Source organism: Balearica regulorum, chromosome 18, assembly GCF_011004875.1.
Source record: "Balearica regulorum gibbericeps isolate bBalReg1 chromosome 18, bBalReg1.pri, whole genome shotgun sequence".
Lineage (NCBI taxonomy): Eukaryota > Metazoa > Chordata > Aves > Gruiformes > Gruidae > Balearica > Balearica regulorum.
In genome coordinates this window covers 9162294-9181583 of record NC_046201.1, presented here as the reverse complement: position 1 = coordinate 9181583, position 19290 = coordinate 9162294, and the positions used below count along the sequence as shown (strand labels likewise).

At 40.8% G+C, this 19290-nt stretch overlaps 1 protein-coding gene across 19 annotated transcripts in view; it reads left to right on the top strand.

Moving 5' to 3' along the window:
• TNRC6C (trinucleotide repeat containing adaptor 6C) overlaps positions 1-19290 on the top strand; it is a 108232-nt gene that overhangs the window by 53585 nt on the left and 35357 nt on the right. For 18 of the 19 annotated variants that reach the window (XM_075770913.1, XM_075770912.1, XM_075770930.1 and 15 more), the window contains one exon: positions 15159-17750. In XM_075770913.1, the coding sequence (XP_075627028.1) occupies positions 15159-17750 (2592 nt within the window). Of the gene's footprint in view, positions 1-9460; positions 9571-15158; positions 17751-19290 lie in introns of those variants that run through there. The other variant, XM_075770929.1, reaches the window with a different exon arrangement.

Here is a 19290-nt window from a genome sequence, read left to right as displayed (position 1 = left end):
CAAGTGTTGCTCATTATCACTCATTAATGCTGTCAGACATCACAAAATTTGGATCTGAACTGTCTGCAGTTTTTCCCTTTGGACATTAGTGAATCTTTCACTATTTTTGCTGTTCTTGCTGCTGTGATACTGAACTCCAGCAGAGAAAATTATTTGGTGTTGTCCTTAGAAGTTTTAGTTAGATAAGAAAATAATCTTGCTCAGAAATTATAGCTTTAATGGTTATCGAGATGCTTTTGAAAATATCAGTCTACTAGTCCCCAGAAACACAAATCTGAAAAGGCAAAATAAAACAATTGTTTGCTTACTTAAAATGTTGGATTTTTAGGGACGGGCAGAGGTTCTGCTTCTGTATTCTGGAGTCTTTGGCTTTAGTGAGATGGAACGTAATGAGGTCCCACCAGTTAGAGCAGCATTCTCATCATCTTTACAAGTCACAGTTCAGCAGGGATGGTGGCTGACATTTATGGCTTCTTTTTGATTTGGAGATGTTTGTTAATCATCAGGTTAATGTTTTGTGTTAGAGATATATATGTATGTGTCAATTTAGATGTTTATTTTATTTTCAGAAATCTATTAATTATTGATAAGGTAGAGGCAGACTGAGCAAGTCAAGTGGCACAGACTGAGCAATTCAAGTGGCTGGCTGAGGGTCGGTATTAGTCTTCTTCCAAGCATCGTTATAGACGTATCTGAAACATCTTTGTTTGATCTCAAGAAACATGCTGTATAAAATAAGCACTTGTTTCTGTAGTTTCTCAGCCTGGTAACTATCAGCAGATGTTTTACACTGTTGAATTAGTTTGCTTTTTGACTCTTTTGCTACTTTTCTGTCACTGTTGGAAAAATTCAGAATAGAGTAAAAGCTAGTACAAATGGGAGGAGGAGGAGGAGGATTGAAGCAGCTTTTCCACTTCATATTCTATTCCATATTGCCCAAAACAAGTTAACTATCAAATTCTTAGCAAAAGTATTACTTGAAAGCAATTAGTGCACAGAGTCAGAATCATCAGGTTGTTGTTTACTATGTAAAGTGAAAACAAAAGCTTTCAAAGGCACCTGAAAATCTGTGCACAGTTCTTAGAGCAGGGAAGAGAATCTTAGACAAGCTAAATGCTTGGCTATTTTCTTGTCTTCTGACAGCAAGAGGTTGTGTTTTGAGACCTGCATCTTCCTTGTAGAAAGAACTTGCTGAATACTAGAGCTCATTTATTTCTCTTTCCAGCAGGTGGAGCATCAGTGCATTCACTAACTGCAAACAGTTCCAAGAGAAAAAAAATAAATCTATCTAGCTCAGTTTATAACCACAACAGCTGTGTGCCTGGCTGCTTTGTGTGGCCGAGAGAGAAGTATAGAGTATCTCACTCCTGAGAGACCTTCGTAGCCATGAAATACGTATAATGACAGTCTTATTTGGTGTCTCATGCTGGCTTCATCTTCATTGACAAGCATAAAGAGCAAAGAAGTACGAATAGCCAGGCAAGGCCAAAACTTTTTCAGCTCAGCTGTTAGGATTTGAGTAACTATTAGCCTTAGAAAAAAATTTGGGATTCTATATCCTGAAAACCTCCAGCACTTAAGCTATGAAATTCAATTTCCATGAAATTGAACACAAACTCAGTCATATTCTTGTGAATATGAAAATAAAGGACTTTAAACATGAGGATTCTGACTGAGCAATATGTTGTCAGAAGGAAATGTTTTACCGTCCTCCTGTTATCATCAGTTGGAATTGTGTTCCTTTAAATGCCTGACTGGTTCCCTGGATATTTCATTTACTGAAGAGTCTTTGCAAGTAAAAGTTCTCTGGGGAAGTGAAGAAACAAAATAAAGTTGTCTGGAAGAATCAGTGTAGGTACCTGCCTGATCCACTTATAAACAGGCATTTGATCTGCGAACAGCGCCTGTGTTGTAGAAGAGCGATCACTTCATGAACGTTATTACACATCTTCAAAGTCTAGAGGCAGTCAATGGTACGCCAGTGCTGAAGGCTTTCTCCCTCTCTGGTAACCTGGTTGCCTAACCACAGCTTGTTAGACCTGTGCTGGATTCTGCCCAAGCACGTCTCTATACGTGGCTTCTTTATACTCGTGAAGCACAGTAGTGACATATCTTTTGATGGATAACCTGGTATTAATCAAAGAGCCAGGATCGCCGTAAGCTAGCAGCTTGTATCCAGAAGACGCTTAATATAAATTCATGTCTGTAGCTTTTCTTTTTATAGGGTCATATTCCTTCATAGTTAACTTGAAATTATGCAACCACATTCCTTCCAGGCCCTATTTATAACTACCTGGATACAAGGAAAGGTTGTTAGAGACACTGCCAGCCTCTTCACTGTAAAAATCACGCTATTTTATCTCTTCATTCTCTTATCAGCAGTCTCTGTTATCTCTACTGCCTTGGCCTATCCAAAACACTTATCAGAATTCTACCTTCAATGTCATGAATTAAAAAGGATGTTCTGCCAATGTAAGGAAAGTGGGAATTAATGACCACTAATATATTCTTTGTTAGGTTTATCATCTGGAAATATCAGTGAGGTGGATGAGAGTAGTGATTTTTTTGTTTGTCTTTTAAGGTAATCTATAAAACATTAACTAGACAAACTGTTAAGAGAAGAAATTAAACCATTTCAAATTGCATAGGATATTTTAGAAATCTTATTCCTTGAAAACAGTCTTTTATTTATTGTTAAACATTATGCAACTATTTTCCTGTAGTACTTTAGAGCATTTTCTGTAGAATAGTTATGTGTCTGGAACTTATATCTTAAGCTACAAGGCTGTTCTTGACATGCCCCCTCTGTAATCCTTTTCAGGACTACACTGAAGGAAATCTGTATCTGTAATTTATGAGCAGTATTCTAGTATCTAGTCTAGTTTGTTATTTTTACTTGAAGATGGAGCTTTTTACCTCTTCCCTCCGCACTTTGTCACCTAACTATTCACCACATTCATTGCAGTTACCTTCCCTCATTAAGGTGTGAGGCATTAATGGAATGATCCTTTTGCCATGTGATCTGAAAGAATTAAGGTAATGGGAGATTAAAAATAACAAGTAATACATCCTTCTTTGTTTCTTTACAAATTATGAAGTTTTATAGGAGTCTCCAGGCAACCACTGTGTGTTTGATGATTATAAGAACAAAGATCAAAAGAAGTAATCAGTTTTTCTTGAAGATGCCTTTCACTTTTCTGCAGTTCAACACTGTGAAACCAACATCCATCAACTCAAAAGAAACGCTCCGTGTCCTGCAGGAGTCATGGTGAAACTTCTGCACTTCTTTTGTATTGGCGAGTAGCGTATTTTGTGGAACGGATCTGTAACATATGTTTCCGAAGTCTAAAAAGAAATGAAAGCAAGTAATTCATGCAGTAGTCAAAATGAGAGAACACACAAGCATTGTGGAAACTGTAGAGCTACACTTTTAATTTGTTCTATCTGTTGTTTTCTGGGAAGTGAGAATTTGACAGCAGTTACAGAGATTTATTTTCCTACTGTGGGCTGATGCCAGATTCTGTGGTGAATTTTTTGCTTCTTTTCTGTGAAGCTGGAAGTTTTGTTGCGTGTTTTAGGATTTCTTTAGCTGCAGTTTGCATATTTGTGCTTGTGGCATGGTATGTGCATGCTGAAGTAAGTGTTGTGGGCAGTTGGAAGTTGCCGAGTGCTGTTCTGTGGCAGGTTAACTCTTCTTATAAATCCATTTGTATTAACTTTGGTTTTGATAATATTTTTAGGAAGCATGATTAAAAAAACCACAGCTGCTTAATGTTAAAATCACGTCTGGCAATACTTGTTTCAATCATCCAATCCTTTAACTGTGGGTTACTTTAGAGTTCCTTCTAATAGGGCAATTTTATATGGTTATAAAGTCAAATTTGGAGAAAAGTTTTAGGGACAGATAATATCTCCTCTGAAACCAGTCAATATAGTTGGAAAACACAGATAAGCTGTGACATACAGTTGTTTCATCAGATCCAGGCAAAGTAGTAGTGACCTTCAAGCTGAAGGCATGTTCGACCAATTGTCCAGTTTACCTTATTGTACTTTGTGATGACTGCAGGTAAGGCATGTGTATGTTCTCTAGCATATGAATAAAGTTTCATTTCAAAAGTTTGAAATAAGATATAGCTTGATTTCCTGGAGACATGGCCAACAGGCTGATTTTTAATGAATAAAGCACATATGAAAACTGCCTTTATGGAAATGATTTGCTGAACTTTGTCTCTTTGGGCCCATACTCTGCAATTCCACTAACAGAGTATCTTTGTTGGCAACATATCATGGTGGTTTTGCTTTTAGTTGGAAAGTTACAGAATTAAAATAAAAAACTTTAGAAATTGATTTATTCTGGATCTTCCATAAACAGCGTTTTTCAGATGTAATATTTAAAACACTAAACACTACAAAGTAGAAACCAGGAATTAGGTAGTATATTTATTCATCTTGTTTGCACATTTTCCATGTATATCATTTCACACTTTTATAGCAAATACACTTGGAAAAAAGTATACTACATAAAACCTGGAAGATGTGCAATGTTGTATCATGGCTGTTGATCTTGAATGAAGGAACTAGGATGGTCATGTTTCTTTGTAAACACACGAATTGGCTATTTCTACTACTTTGTGGAAGGTAGCTGTGTATAGCAAACACATAATGTTTATCTGCAATAAAACTCCTCTAACAGCTTTGAATTTTTACATCACTTGACTAGATGTTGGCCATAATTTACAGAGCAGTTCACTGTACAGCTCATCACTACACACGAGGTTTCTGCAGTGTGGCTACGTAAGAGTTTGCCTACTAGTGGGAGCACATTTGATGTTATGTTGTTTGTTTAAAAAAAATATGGAAATTACCAGCATTTGTTTTGATTACATCTTTTGCCAATAGTCTCATTGAATTAGCATTGTAAAAGGATGTTCAGGTCCCACCAGAGGTTGCATAAGTGGTGATTACATTTCTTTCTTGTTTTCTTTTTTGCCTCAGGGCTTTTTTAAGCATTTGGTAGTGCTTGTTGTCTGGTACATGTCCCTGGAAATCAGGCAGTGTTACCAAAGGTCACTAGTGACAGGTATGCATTTAGCCAAAAGGAAGCTAAAACCTGCATCATACAAGGATAAAAACGTAGCAGTTAATGTGGAGATGGGATCTAGCCAGTAGGTACTGTCTGGATGTACTCCTGAGTGGTGAATGTTTTCTGAAATGCAGTAATGGGAAAGTCTGTGGCAGTAAGTCTCAGCTAGTAAAGGGTTTTGTCTCCCATGTAAATTTTCAAAAATTCCATATAATGCTTTGAATATAGATAGAGAAGTGGCAAGCTCTGTGTAGCACAAATACGGGCATTATGAATGAAAAATTGTGGTAAAAACTCATCAGTAAACTAATCTTTGGAATGAATTTTTCTGCATCGTGTATGTTATCTGACATCAGGCAGCGGAGCGTGAAAAATAAATCTGCTGCTTTGAATCTATTTGACAGGAATTAGAATATTTCACTGGGAGAAGGAAAAAGTTACCCTTTTACAGATATCGCTGAGATGCCTTTATAGTTTTGCTGTGCTCACTTTCAAAGAGCAGAGCTGTGCAAAACCATGATGACTCAAAGGCCACTGCATCCCACCTCTAGCCTCACTGTAGATGGCTGTGCTCTAGGGAGAGCCAGATCCACGAACTGCCCGGGTGTCTGGGGAGGGAAGAGGTCAGGAGACAAAGAGTCTGGCAAGTTGTTAAAAGGTGCAGATGGCAGTTCTCTGACAAAGCATGTGAAGAGTCCAAGGAGCAGGACCTGTCTCTGATGGTGAAGTAGAAGGTAGAAAGCAACTAGCTGAGGTCAAAGTGACCAGGGAATAAAGAGTTTGGTCCTTGGGAAGAGCAGAAAGAGAGAAACGGCATGTGAAAATTATTGGAAAGCTGAATTTGTATGTCTCAGGAAACAGGTATGATGCTGCAAGAAAGAAAACCCAAAGAAGTTTGTAGCTGTTGGGAAAAAAAGCCAAAGAACAAAAAGATAACACTTTCATAAGTCCCGTAGTAGCAAAAGGAAGGCCAGTGGAACTGGTCTGATGTTCAACAGGGAGAACCATTAAGAGATGGCATCCAGAATACTTTAAATGCCTTTTCCCTTCATCTGTAAACTAGTGATTGCCTTGGAACTAAGGCTACAGTGAGCTAGAGTACTTAAGGAAATAAAATGTTTTCAATTGTCTGGAAGTGATGAAATTCATAGTAGACTTCACTGAGGATGGGTTGGAGCAGCCTGGCCCACCGGCGTTCTTTCAGGGGGTGAGAACTATTAAACAGAAAATAAAACGACCGATGGTAAAAGGTGAGAAAGGAGAAACTGAGGAATTACAGATCAGAGTAGTCTGCTAGAACAATACTAGAAAAATAACCAAAGCAGCTATTTCTGTGCATTGAGAACTTTGCAAGACAGAAGCCCAGAGCCAACATGGGTTTGTGGAGAGCAGGTCGTGCCGAAGGAGAGAGTTCCCTGCCAGCAGTGCGACAGGCACTGCAAAATGGGAGGGAAAATCACGTCCTAGAAGTCAGCTTTGTACAGCCTTTGACAGACTTTCTCATGATGGATGCATGGTAGTGTAAATAACTGGGAAGTATAAGACGAAACTATAGTAAGAAGTGTCACAGCTGCTCCAGAAGCTGTGGACAGGGAGCAGCTATCAGGCCTCACTGGCAACATGAGAATGTTTTGAGTGAGAGTGCAAATTTGTACTCTTTGATATTTGCATCAGTCTTTCGGCCTTCGTTAAATTTTTGAATGGTACCAAAGTGGAGAAGAGTACAAGGCAACTGGAAAACAAAATTACAGTATGGAATAGTGGTGACAGAATTGTGTAATTGTATAAGAAATAGAGAAAAGGGATGGGTTCTTTACTTTGACAAGAGTTGCTCTATACACAAATATGGTTACATGAGTATCATGCTGCAAAAATGGGTCTGGAGTTGGTCACAGGATAAACCCGATTAATGGTGTCACACCATTGAAAAGACAACAGACATACTGAGGGATATAAACAGTATTGCTTCCCGTGAGCACTTCCGATAAGGCCTCTGAATATTGAGTCCAGCTTAGGGTACTGCACCTTCAGAAGGATGTGAATCAGCTGGAAGAAGCGCTGAGGAATGCAACAGAGATCTTCAAAACAAGCCTTGCAAAGAGTGCAGGAATTGGAGCTGCCGAGTCAAAGGAAGACTGGAATTAGAAATGCAGAAACACCTAAATGACTGCTGTCAGGAAGAAAACAGTATGTTCTATATGCTTGTGATGGAACAGATAAGAAATAATGGGCTTAAATTTCAACAAGGAAGATTAAGGTTATACATTAGGAAAAACATGCCAATATGAAACCTATCTTAAGAAGTGAGAGCGTGCTTGGGAATGGGCAAGCTCTGTTGCTGGAAGGCTTCCTTGGTGGGCTGGGCAAATGTCCCAGTGCATTATCGGGAATAGTCGCTTACATCGGGCAAGTGGTCTGCATAGCCTCTCCAATCCCCTGGTTTACTCTTCATGTCTGTATAAAGATTTCAAATTTATGAGACACATGCCCTGTCGAGGTTGCTACAAGATGGGGCACGTGGAAGGGAACAGAGGCTCTCTGCCAGCGCAGGCTGGAGTGGAAGCTGTGCTGTGTTTTGCCCCCAAAATTTGTTGTGGGTTCTGACCTGGGGTTCTGCATTACCTTCCTGTGTAGCCCTGTCTGGTAAACACAGTCCCCTTGACTTGGTGCCCTTTATAAGCATCTACCTCCATAAATTGAAGTTGGTTACGGGAAGTTTATCTTATAAGAGAAATAGAAGGAACATGGGAAGGTATCTTATGTTCCCTTCCAGTTTTGACATCATTTCAACTAATGGAAATTTCAATCATGTATAGCCGGTATTAAAGGAATGTAATAAAACAGCAACTATATTTTCACTTTAAAGTTATTGCAAACTTGACTCTCAAGCTTAGTTTCTGGTTGCATTTGAAATAGTTTTCTGAATGGAATCAAAACCAAACAGATTTGATTTTCATTCATCTGTTGTTTTTAAAATGAGGTTAAACCTGTCCAGTATTCAGAGGCTATTGCAAAGAAACAGAGAATAAATGTCTTCAGAAGGAAACCAACTATTTTCAGGAGTACTTTAGTGGAACAGTTCTTGAGCCAAGAATAGCAGCAGCGATTGTGCTCTGGTAGTGAAGTGGCAGCAATTCTGAGAATGCAGCCAAACCTTTAAAGGGACATCAGTTATGTGCGATCCAGTGCAAAGGGGTGAAACTGCTCACATGAACACCTGACAAGAATTGAAACAACAAATTTAAAATGTGCTCCATTTACAGTCTAATTCATATGTATTTGGGGCATATAGGAGGAAAAGCAAGGAAGTGAGAAAGAAGGGGAAATAATTGTAAAGGGCTGTATTAGCCATACTGGAAGTTGGTGTGTAAATTATCCGTTGAGATTGGTATCTATGCATTGATAAAATTTATCTTCGTGCGTTCCCAGAATTTGTGATGATATTTAGGTCCTGAAAATGTTAAGCTTCACCCTGCTTCTGTTCACCCTCTGTGTGTTCACGTGTTTTAAAGAGAACAGTGCTCTCCAGCCTGCGGTTGTGACAAGATGGTCGGTCCCCCCTTCTGCAGGAGGCGAAACCTCCCTGATCCGCGCCGCGTTGTGTAGGGCGGTTCTTCTCCGCGTTTATAAACAACAGCGCCTTTGATTAATACGCTCTTGCGTTTGCCACTTAGATCTTTTTTAGATAGAGGCAGGGAAGTCATTAAAGGCTTGGCCGCGCGCCAATATACTTCTGGGACTTGGTCTGCTGCTCGCCCGCCAAGCGGCGGGAGCTATGGAGGAGCTGCGTTGGGGCAGGCAGGAGGACGTCAGGCAGGAATTGTCATCGCGGCAGGCAGGAGGACACTGGGCAGGAGCTGCTGCCCGTGCAGGCAGGAGGACACCGGGCGGGAGGCAGGAGCCGCTGCCCATGCAGGCAGGAGGACGCCGGGCAGGAGGCAGGAGCCGCTGCCCGTGCAGGCAGGAGGACGCTGGGCAGGAGGCAGGAGCCGCTGCCCGTGCAGGCGGTCGGCAGCTGCCCGCGTCTTCTCTTGGCTGACTTTCAAAAGCGGGAGAAAAGCAGCTAGGGTGCTAATTGTAGCTGGGTCCTGTAGTGAAAATGTTTTGTGACAGTTGAAGGAATTTAAAGAGGAAGGAAGATCGGTTTAGTGTCAGCTGCAATTAGATAATCAAAGCTTAAAAATCCTACTCTGTTGATACCTTCACCTAGAGTTAAGGAGCGGAGCGAGGGGAAGGGGGAGGAGGGCTGTGCGTGGAAAGGGCATTTCCATAGCCAGTGCAACCGAGGCCCGACCGAGCTTGCAGGTTGTCTGGGCGCACGCTTGCACAGAGAGATTTTCTTGGCAGCTCTACAGGATGAGGCTCACACTGTACACAGCCGACATATTGAAGCCGAGAGCCCTGGAGAGAACGTAGATGCAGGAGTAGAAACAGCTCTGCACACAATGTAGCGTCTCCTAGGATGGTTGGGCGGCTCCTTTCTTCAGGTATTTTATTACCCATCAGCCCTTTTTAGAGCCAAAAAAAAAAAGAGAAAGTAACCCTAACCCTGAGAAAATAGCATCTGCTTCTGTTAAATCAATTTATTACATAACATTTCAGAGAGAGAGCAGCAGCACAGCGTCCTAAGCTTTTGGCTGCATTTCAGGTTTGATAAAATGGCGTCTTTGCAGTGAGCTGCTTGCTAAAGATATGTTGCACTGAGCAGAAAAATGCAATTATTTGGTGTTTTCTACTGCTGCTTTTGTTTTGGAGAGGTAGCATTTAGTGGAATTGCTGCTAGTAATGAAAACTGTTGTTTATTTTTGCTTGTTTTCTTAATGCATTTAAAAGCTTTCAGCATCAGAGGAAAGGAACTACATTTGAATGTCGTAGTGCAGAAAATTAAAATGGGATAACAGGCTTTCCCACTTGTGTACTTAACTATGGTTTATTTTTAAAATAAATAAAGCTGCTTTATTCAATGCTTCCATCTCTTTTCTGCCTTTCCACATTATGCACGCTGTGCAAGATTTCAGCTTCCTAACATCTATGAGACTTGTTGTAAGTTAGCTTTGTAAGTGGCTTCAAATAGATGACAGTTTTCAAATTTGTCCTCTGTCTCAGGGTATGCATAGAACTGGATGTAGCAGGCAACCTGAAATATTAGCACTACAGTTCCCAGATTTTCTACTTTATTATATTTTGTTCTTCAGAATAGATGCTTGTCTCATCTTTTTCTTTTATGAAATCAGGCTACATTTGATCTAGCACTTAAAATGTTTCTGGCAATTTCTATTTAATTCAGATTTAGAAAAATTCATGTATAGTCTTTTAAAGAGCTGCTCATGTTGAATTGAAAACTATTTCTTTTGGGGGGGGAGAAAGTAATTTGCCCTTTTTCCTCAACTTCCTACTTGGAATCACTAACCTTTGTGTGACAAGTAACAGCCCCGGTAGGACTGTCACTGGCCTTTGGGATTTTTCTCTCTCCTGCATGTCAAAGCAAAGAACAGCGTCGTCTGTAATCTGTCCTTTGGGCAGGACAGGACGAGCCAATGGTTATGGCTGGTTGTTAACGCTGACTAACATGAATTGAAAAATAAAACTAGCAGTAAGGGAGGGAGTCACTATTAGATGGGATTTAAAATTGGATGAGCAAAACTTATTAATAATGTGGTTCTCAATAAAAGTTTATCCCAGGCGTTGCCATTTCGCACCGCCTCCACCGAATACTTCGGTTCCTAAATCGGCTGAATGTTACGTTATAGTTCAGGATGCATAATTTTACTGCGTAGCATTCAAACCAATTACTGCAGTAGAAGTTACGAAGATACAGTTACTTTTAACTCTGCTGAATAAAAATGAAAAGCAATACTACTGCAAATGATGTTTTCAGAGGAGGTTTGAAGTTTTGGGTAAACTGCTTGTGCAGGCAAAGTGTTTTGCTTTTCTAAGAAATGCGTGCAACAGCTTCTCCCATTTCGCTCTACTCATACTTTACATTTGTAATCTATGTAAACATTAAACTGATTTTGCAACTAATTCATATTCATTATCAAACACAGCCCAAAATGTTTTCCATTTTTAATAAGTACTAAATTGAAGTCGTTAAGGTACATTGGGTATAGTACGTAATAACACTGGCAATCTCCTCTCATCCCATTAAGGATATTTAAAACCAAACCAAAACCTTCCTGCTCACTGATAACACCGACAAAGCTGTGCATTTTTCAGGTAGCATCTAGGATTGCAATTTGACAGAAGTTATGTTTGTTTAACACAAATTTCAGCCGTTATTCTTGATATTAGCTAATTTTTCCTTCCTGACTGCTGGAGAAATGTTGTTATAAAAGATGCATAATTAAGATTTTCAAACAAAAAGTATTAATTTAAAAATCAGTTACACTTTGTAGTGTCCCAGCACTTGGATTTGCTCACATAAAATACCTGTGGTGCCTGTTCCTGATGCTTTGTTTAAAATCTTTGCTGAGTTCACAGAGGAAGGATAGAAATGCTTCTGGTGGACTGCAGTGCTTTTATTTCTGATCTTTGCATAAATAAAGAGGAACTTATTCTTAAGATTTTTTTTTTAAATGAGTTTCCCATTTCAGTCTTAACAGCTTTAAAAATAAAAGGAAATATTTGCAATTTCTATGAAGAATTGGTTTCCTAGAAAGTTGGAGGAAATCTGTGTTCAAAGTAACCCTCAAACAAACAAACAAATCTCTAGATTTAATCATATAAAATACTTTGCTTTCATTATTTTTCCCAAATGTTTGAAGTCCTTATGGATTAAGTAAGACTGTGTTACTAGTTATTTAATTTATAGGAATGAACACCTTTTAGTCTAGAGAAAAGGGAACAATGTCTTTTCGTTGTTTGCTTCTGGAGACAAGAATATAAAAAGTTCTCTCTTCAGAATCAGTCTGTACTCAAACTCGGTTATGTTTGTCCAGCAGCAAAGTCACAGTTTTGCAGCTTTCTGTTTATATTGTAAATTTTTTTTTCATTCTCTTTATTTTACCTGTCCTGTTTGTTACAAGTTTTACAGCAGCAGCCTTTGGTGTTCGAACCAATTAGTCCAGTAAATATTGGGATGTTAGAAGTTATTGCAAGTCTCTGGTTTTGCTGCCCTTTTTTTTTTTTTTTTTTGTCTCTCTGACCTGTGAAGGGTACCGGCATGGTCCCGCTGGCTCCAGCAGCACAGGCACACTGCTGCTCGAGGGGGAGCTTCCTTCTTTTAGATCACCTACGCGGAATTACTGTAATCCCTACCAAAGTAACCACTTTCAGATTAGTCGGTGGTTATTGTTGAGGGCATAATCTGAACCTCAGTAAGAGGAACTATGCAGAGGGTATATGAAAGGGAGTAGCTATGGAGTTGGCAAGCCTTTGAAGAAGCAAAGGGGTTTGAGCTGCTGGTGCTGCTTCCAAGCCAAACATACTTGGTGTGATACTGTCTGGAGGAGATGTACTTATCCAAGCTGAGGCACTTGGCCATTTTCTACTTTTATTATGGACATCTCTTGGGTTTTATAGTTCTTCCACCTCATAATGATTTTTTTTCTTCTTGTTTCTCTGACTGCTGCTCAAAATCCTGGTATCTTATTTAATGAACCGTTTTGCTCCCTACTCTCAGGAATCTTTCTAAGCTCTTTTGTCATCTTCCATTCCCACCCCTTCCCTTTACTTTCTGTCTCCTGAGTGCTCTCAAACTTGAGCAATGCTTTAACCACCATCTTTGGGGGAGAGGAGAAAGAAAAAGAAATGATTAAACAAGCAGCTGCGTTTCATCTCACCTTGTTGGTCTTAGTGCTGTTTTTGTGAGGATTGAGACATCTTGCACTGTGCTCTTGATCCTTCTTCACAAACCTGCCCTGTGCACACGCTCTCGCTCGCCTTGGGCAGCACCATCGTTCTCCCACACACTTGCATATGTAGCTTAGGTTTCGGCTTTGACAAGACCTTTTTATTGGAACAATGTATTTCAAGCTGCTTTTAAATCTTCTGTCATGTCTGAAATGTAGTGCTGAATCTCACCACCCACCGTGTTGAAAAAAATCTCACAAAACTCCTCTTATCTGATTCCTTGGTTGCCTCAACTTCTTATCTTCTGGCCTGGACTGCTGTGGCTTTTTTTTCCTTTGTTCATTTCTGCTCTGCTAAAAATGCTGCTTGGCTCATTCCTCTGACCCTGCCAACCCTTTTAAAGTCATTTCACAGCCATCCTTTCCCTTCCACGCCTTATCTAGGATTCTGGTCTCTAACACCTGTGCAGCAAAACTAGATTATCAGGTAAATTTTCAACCTTCTTCGTTAGCTCTGTAATGTAACCAGTTGGCTTTATCCAAGAATATGATGATGTTTCTTCCTTTCTAGCCGTTGCATGTAAGGGAGAGAATCCAGGTAAATCCACGTGGCTCCTTTCACATTCTCTTTCAGATTTGTCACACATCAATTATTTAGCTCTTTCTGTGAAATGCTAGGCTTTTCCTGATGTCGTGAGAAGACAAGTGATGAGCTAAGACTGTTTTTCCTTCCTTTCTCTAACATTCATACTTTTTGATGTAAAGAAAAAAGGAAAGCTGCAATCTCTCCTGGTTTAGCCTGTTCTTTCTTCATCTTGGTAAATCTTCATGAGGCAATCAAGTAATCACCCCCCTTTCTTGAACAGCTACAGGTGAAATGTGTGAATAAGAAGATTTTATCAGAGAGAGCGCTTTTAATATTCTTGGAACAATTTTTTTGCAGTATTGGAACACCTCTAATTGGAGGCAGTTAGAGGAGCTAATCACGCCAAAATATTTGTGATTTAAATTAATGCATATTAGGCATCCACTGTTAACGGCTTATTTGGGAGGTTTGTTGCATCCGTCTTCCCCACAGAATATTGTTCTTATTCAAATCATAAAAAAAAAGGTCATGTTTTTGCAGATTTATAGCAAGTAAAAATAATTGACATCCACAATTTCAAACTTAGATATATGAAGTTTTCTCCCTTATTTATACAACTACTTAAGAGGAACTGTTCTGCAGATGGTCTCTAGTACATATCCCTAGGATCAGACTGAATTACTTGCTATAAAATTCCCGTCAAAAGAAACTAAAAGGAGTAATTTGTACTAGAAGTCTTGTAGAGAGCAATTGAGATAGAAAGTAAATGCAAAAACTTGACCTAAGCATGAGTTCTTAGCATGAAAATGGTGTGTCTTCCAGTTTTACTTTGTACCCTAGCAAGCAATTAGATGCTCAAGAGCTTTTGTTTAATTTTTTGGATTAGCATCTATGTTTGAGGATGTGGGAGGTGCTCTGAAAAGACTGTGTACAACATAGCATTGTTTTCGTTGGTTTCGGGGGAAATTGGACTATGTGCAAGTGCAGAAGAATGTTTAAACTGCATGTAAATCCTTTAAGAGCTAAGTTTCTTAACAAAACTGTCTGTTGTTTAGAAATGCCCAAGTTCTCTGCTAAAACGTAAGTTACAGTAGTGCTGTTTAAATATATAATTGACACTGAATAGTGAAGGTGGCTGTCAGTATTTGTTCCTTTACTTACAGGAAGGGTTGAAAATGTAAATGCAGTATGAATTTAATGTGTTGAGTGTGATGTGGATGTAATATGTCATGGCAGGCAGACACTTTACATTTTTTATTGGATGCTCTTTCTTTGTGTTTCTCTGAAGAATGAGAATTGTGTCAAAATAAATGGTAAGAGTGTGCTAGATAGTCTTCTGTGGTTTTTTCCCTAATTTACTTTTTAGATCTTTCACATAGATTAGTGTATTTGTTATCCTTATTTATTGCCTGCTTATTATTTTTACTAGTATACTTTGGGATACAAAACACTTCTGTTGCTCTGTTCTAAAACCGAATCGTTCCATTATTTTAATTGACCTTTTTGCTAGATTAGAACAACTAAATATGAGCATCAAGCTTTATTGTAGCAAGGAAAATTGCTGTATTATGTTAGAAAATGTACACTAATTTTTAGCAGAATGCAGCATTGTGACTGGCAATGTAAAATAGTAGTTAATAGAGGGCTTTTGCAGTGCTTGAACCGTGGACTCATTTTTAACCTTGTTGGATCCTTTCAGATCTCAGCCACAGTGGATTGGGAGACCATTATGAGAATTCCCACTGGGGACAGCAGCCCGCTTTCAGGAGTGAAGGCAACTGCAGCTGGGATAAAGTGATAATAGACAGGACTGACAAGGAAGCGTGGCCTTCCATTACCGGAGCTGAGACTGAGTCTGCCTCAGAATGTACTACAGACACTGACTCTGCCTCCAACTGTGGCTCAGAGAACAGTAGCATGGCTACAGGGAGTGCCCAAGGCAACTTCACTGGACATACAAAGAAAACTAATGGCAATAATGGCGCCAACGGAGCACTCGTCCAAAGCACTTCTAACCAGAGTGCCCTTGGAGCTGGTGGAGCAAACGGTAACGGCAACTCGGCCAGAGTGTGGGGAGTGGCTGCAGGCTCCAGCTCTGGCCTAGCTCACTGCTCTGCCAGCGGTGGGGATGGAAAGATGGACAACATGATGGGAGATGGTAGAAGTCAGAACTGCTGGGGTGCTTCCAACTCGAATGCTGGCATTAATCTTAACCTTAACCCTAATGCCAATCCAGCTGCCTGGCCTGTACTTGGACATGAAGGAACTGTGGGAGCAGGCAACCCTTCCAGTATTTGCAGTCCAGTCAGTGCCATAGGTCAGAACATGGGCAACCAGAATGGGAACCCAACAGGCACCTTAGGTGCTTGGGGAAACTTGCTGCCGCAAGAGAGCACAGAACCACAAACGTCCACTTCTCAGAATGTGTCTTTCAGCGTACAACCTCAGAACCTTAACACTGATGGACCAAATAACACTAACCCCATGAACTCTTCACCAAACCCTATCAATGCAATGCAGACAAATGGACTGCCGAACTGGGGGATGGCTGTTGGTATGGGGGCCATCATCCCGCCCCACCTGCAAGGCCTTCCTGGTGCTAACGGAACATCAGTTTCTCAAGTCAGCGGGGGCAGTGGTGAAGGAATAGGCAGTTCAGTGTGGGGGATGTCCCCAGGTAATCCTGCCACAGGAAACAGCAATTCTGGGTTCAGTCAGGGGAATGGAGACACTGTGAACTCAGCATTAAGTGCTAAACAAAATGGATCCAGCAGTGCTGCGCAGAAGGAAGGAAATGGAGCGAGCGCGTGGGATTCGGGGCCTCCCTCTGGTCCTGGGGTACTGGCGTGGGGCAGGGGCGGTGGCAACGGCGGTGTTGGTAGCATGCATTCTGGAGCTTGGGGCCACCCCAACCGTAACACCAGTAACGGTGTGAACGGTGACTGGGGCAAGCCCCCAAACCAGCATTCCAACAGCGACATCAATGGGAAAGGATCAGCAGGGTGGGATAGCTCTAGTGTTACCAGTCCGAATCCTGCCATGCAGCAGGGCAATGAACAAATAAACTCTTGGGCCAAAGCTGCAGCATCTGGCACCACAGCTAGCGAAGGAAGTAACGACAGCGGTGGGAGTCAAAACGAAGGCAGTACTGGGAGGGAGGGGGCTGGAGAGGGCAGGAGGAGAGACAAAGGGATGATAGACCAAGGGCAAGTTCAGTTGCCAAGAAATGACCTTGACCCCAGGGTCCTGTCCAATACGGGGTGGGGACAGACCCCTGTCAAGCAAAACACTGCCTGGGAATTTGAAGAGTCCCCAAGGTCTGAACGAAAGAATGACAATGGAACAGAGGCCTGGGGTTGTGCAGCTACTCAATCTTCAAACTCAGGGGGGAAGAACGATGGGTCCATCATGAACAGTACAAATACCTCTTCAGTATCTGGGTGGGTCAACTCTCCACCGGCAGCTGTTCCAACAAATACAGGTTGGGGAGACAATAACAACAAAGCACCAAATGGCCCAGGGGGGTGGGGAGAGTCAGCAAGCTCTACTACTGTTAATAATGCTGCTGCTGCCAAAAGCGGCCACGCTTGGAGTGGGACCGCAAATCAGGAGGACAAATCACCTACCTGGGGTGAACCTCAGAAACCCAAATCTCAAAACTGGGGAGATGGACAGAAATCAAATCCAAGCTGGACTTCAGGAGGTGGAGATTGGACAGATTCATCATCTGTTCCTGGACACTTGGGTGATGGGAAGAAGAATGGATCTGGATGGGATTCTGACAATAGATCAGGGTCTGGTTGGAACGATTCCACGAGGTCTGGGACCAGTGGTTGGGGAAATGGCACAAACAGCAAGGCTAATACAGGTACAAGTTGGGGGGAATCTTTAAAGCCAAGCCCCCAACAAAATTGGGCTAATAAACCCCAGGACAACAATGTGAGTAACTGGGGAGGAGCTGCTTCTGTAAAACAGACGGGGTCAGGGTGGGTTGGTGGGCCAGTGCCAGCCAAACAAAAAGAGAACTGTGAGGCAACTGGCTGGGAGGAGCCATCTCCACCGTCCATTCGCCGCAAGATGGAAATCGATGATGGTACCTCAGCTTGGGGCGACCCAAATTACAACAACAACAAGACTGTAAACATGTGGGATAGAAATAATCCTATAATTCAGAGCAGTACCACAACCAATACCACCACCACTAGCACCATTATCAACACAAATATGGTTGAACCTCAGCCATCGCACCAGTCAAGTGCCCAGCCGAACCGGTCCCCGCTGCTTGGTCCAGGTATGAAAATAGTTTTATAAGATACTTTATACCAGTACGGATTGCTGAATGCTGTCTGGCCTGATGGTCAGTGCAAAATTAGAAATCCTGTATTTATGTCATAGAATAAGTTTATTCAGTTACTCTGAAGTGGTGTTAACTTCTTGTCTTGAGGACAGAACCCGTGGAAACCTGACACACAAAATTCCATAGTCCAAGTGAATATAAGAAATGCTTGAAACAATACCTGGTCAATCAATAATGGCTAGATCCTGAGATTGTTGATCCGTATTTATTTCTTCAGGTCTTCCACAGTTACTTAGCACTTTCTTTTAAATGAACTATTTGTGAGTTTGGGGTCTTTTTGCTAACCTTTTTTCTCTTATTTGTCTTCTGCTACCATTGCTCAGTCTTTGTTCTTGTTTAGACAGTGCACATCTGTTTCTTTTCTGCAAACCATATCTCTTGGCAACAGATGGTTTTTACCAGTTGCATGAACCCAGGCTGTTGCTGTTTCTCTGTCTTCTGTTTGTTGTCTTTTATGAAGAAACGATTCTCTTCCGTACTTCAGGTCTGAAGCACGGGTAGTATCCTGGACTTTTATGGGATTCTCGTAAAGCTGGATTGGTTAAAGATGTTAATATTCGGGGTGGCTGGGAAAAGTTATTTTAACTTCAGCTCTTCCAAAGACAAGTTTTTAGGCATCTAGGAATTTTTCTAATCAAAGACATGGTACTGTTATAGACAAGCAGTAAGGAATAGAAATGGGGGAAAATGAGAAAGATATTTAGGAGGGAGGTATTTAAATAAAAGTTACTAGCAGCCCTGCTCTATATCATGACCACAGGCTTCTCAAAATAAATCTAATCTTGCAATGCTCTTTGAAATTCTTCATCTGATTTTTGTCTCCAAGTTTTTATTTTGTCTTGGTCATGGCTAAATATTGACTTTTTAACCATGTTTTTCTCCAAGGGGGATTTGTTCTCCTGCTCTTATTTCCATCATTTTTCTCTTTGATGTTTTGAAATAATTCAAACTTACTCTAATGTCTCTGTAAAAATAGTCTGGTGTTCCCTACTCTGGTCAAATATTTTAACAGTTGAAGGTATCTATTTTAATAAAATAACATGTGCTCCATAAGGAGAAATCTTTAAATAGATTTGTACTTGGTCAGTCCAAAGTACGTGATTGTTTACCTTATCGTTCACAATTGTTCACCTGATCATGATTCATTTGCCTTCAACTTATTTAATCCATATTTAAAACTTTACCCGTGAAACTGACAGTTCAAATTTTTGATTTGTACTTGAGGTATCACGAAAGTGGGTTTTATTTTGGTTTGACATGGAGTTTTGGGTGGGTATTTTTTCACTAAGTTGATTTTTGGGTGATTAAATCTGTGCTTGTACAACTGTTCATATACAGCAATGTATTGTTAATGCTATTCAAATAATCTAACGCCTTGCAGAGGAAAACTTACTGTTCCAAATCCTTCAGATGCTGAAGATGGAATTTCAAAATTGGTGTTGATGTCCAGTGGTTCCTGTGGAGAGTAGACGGT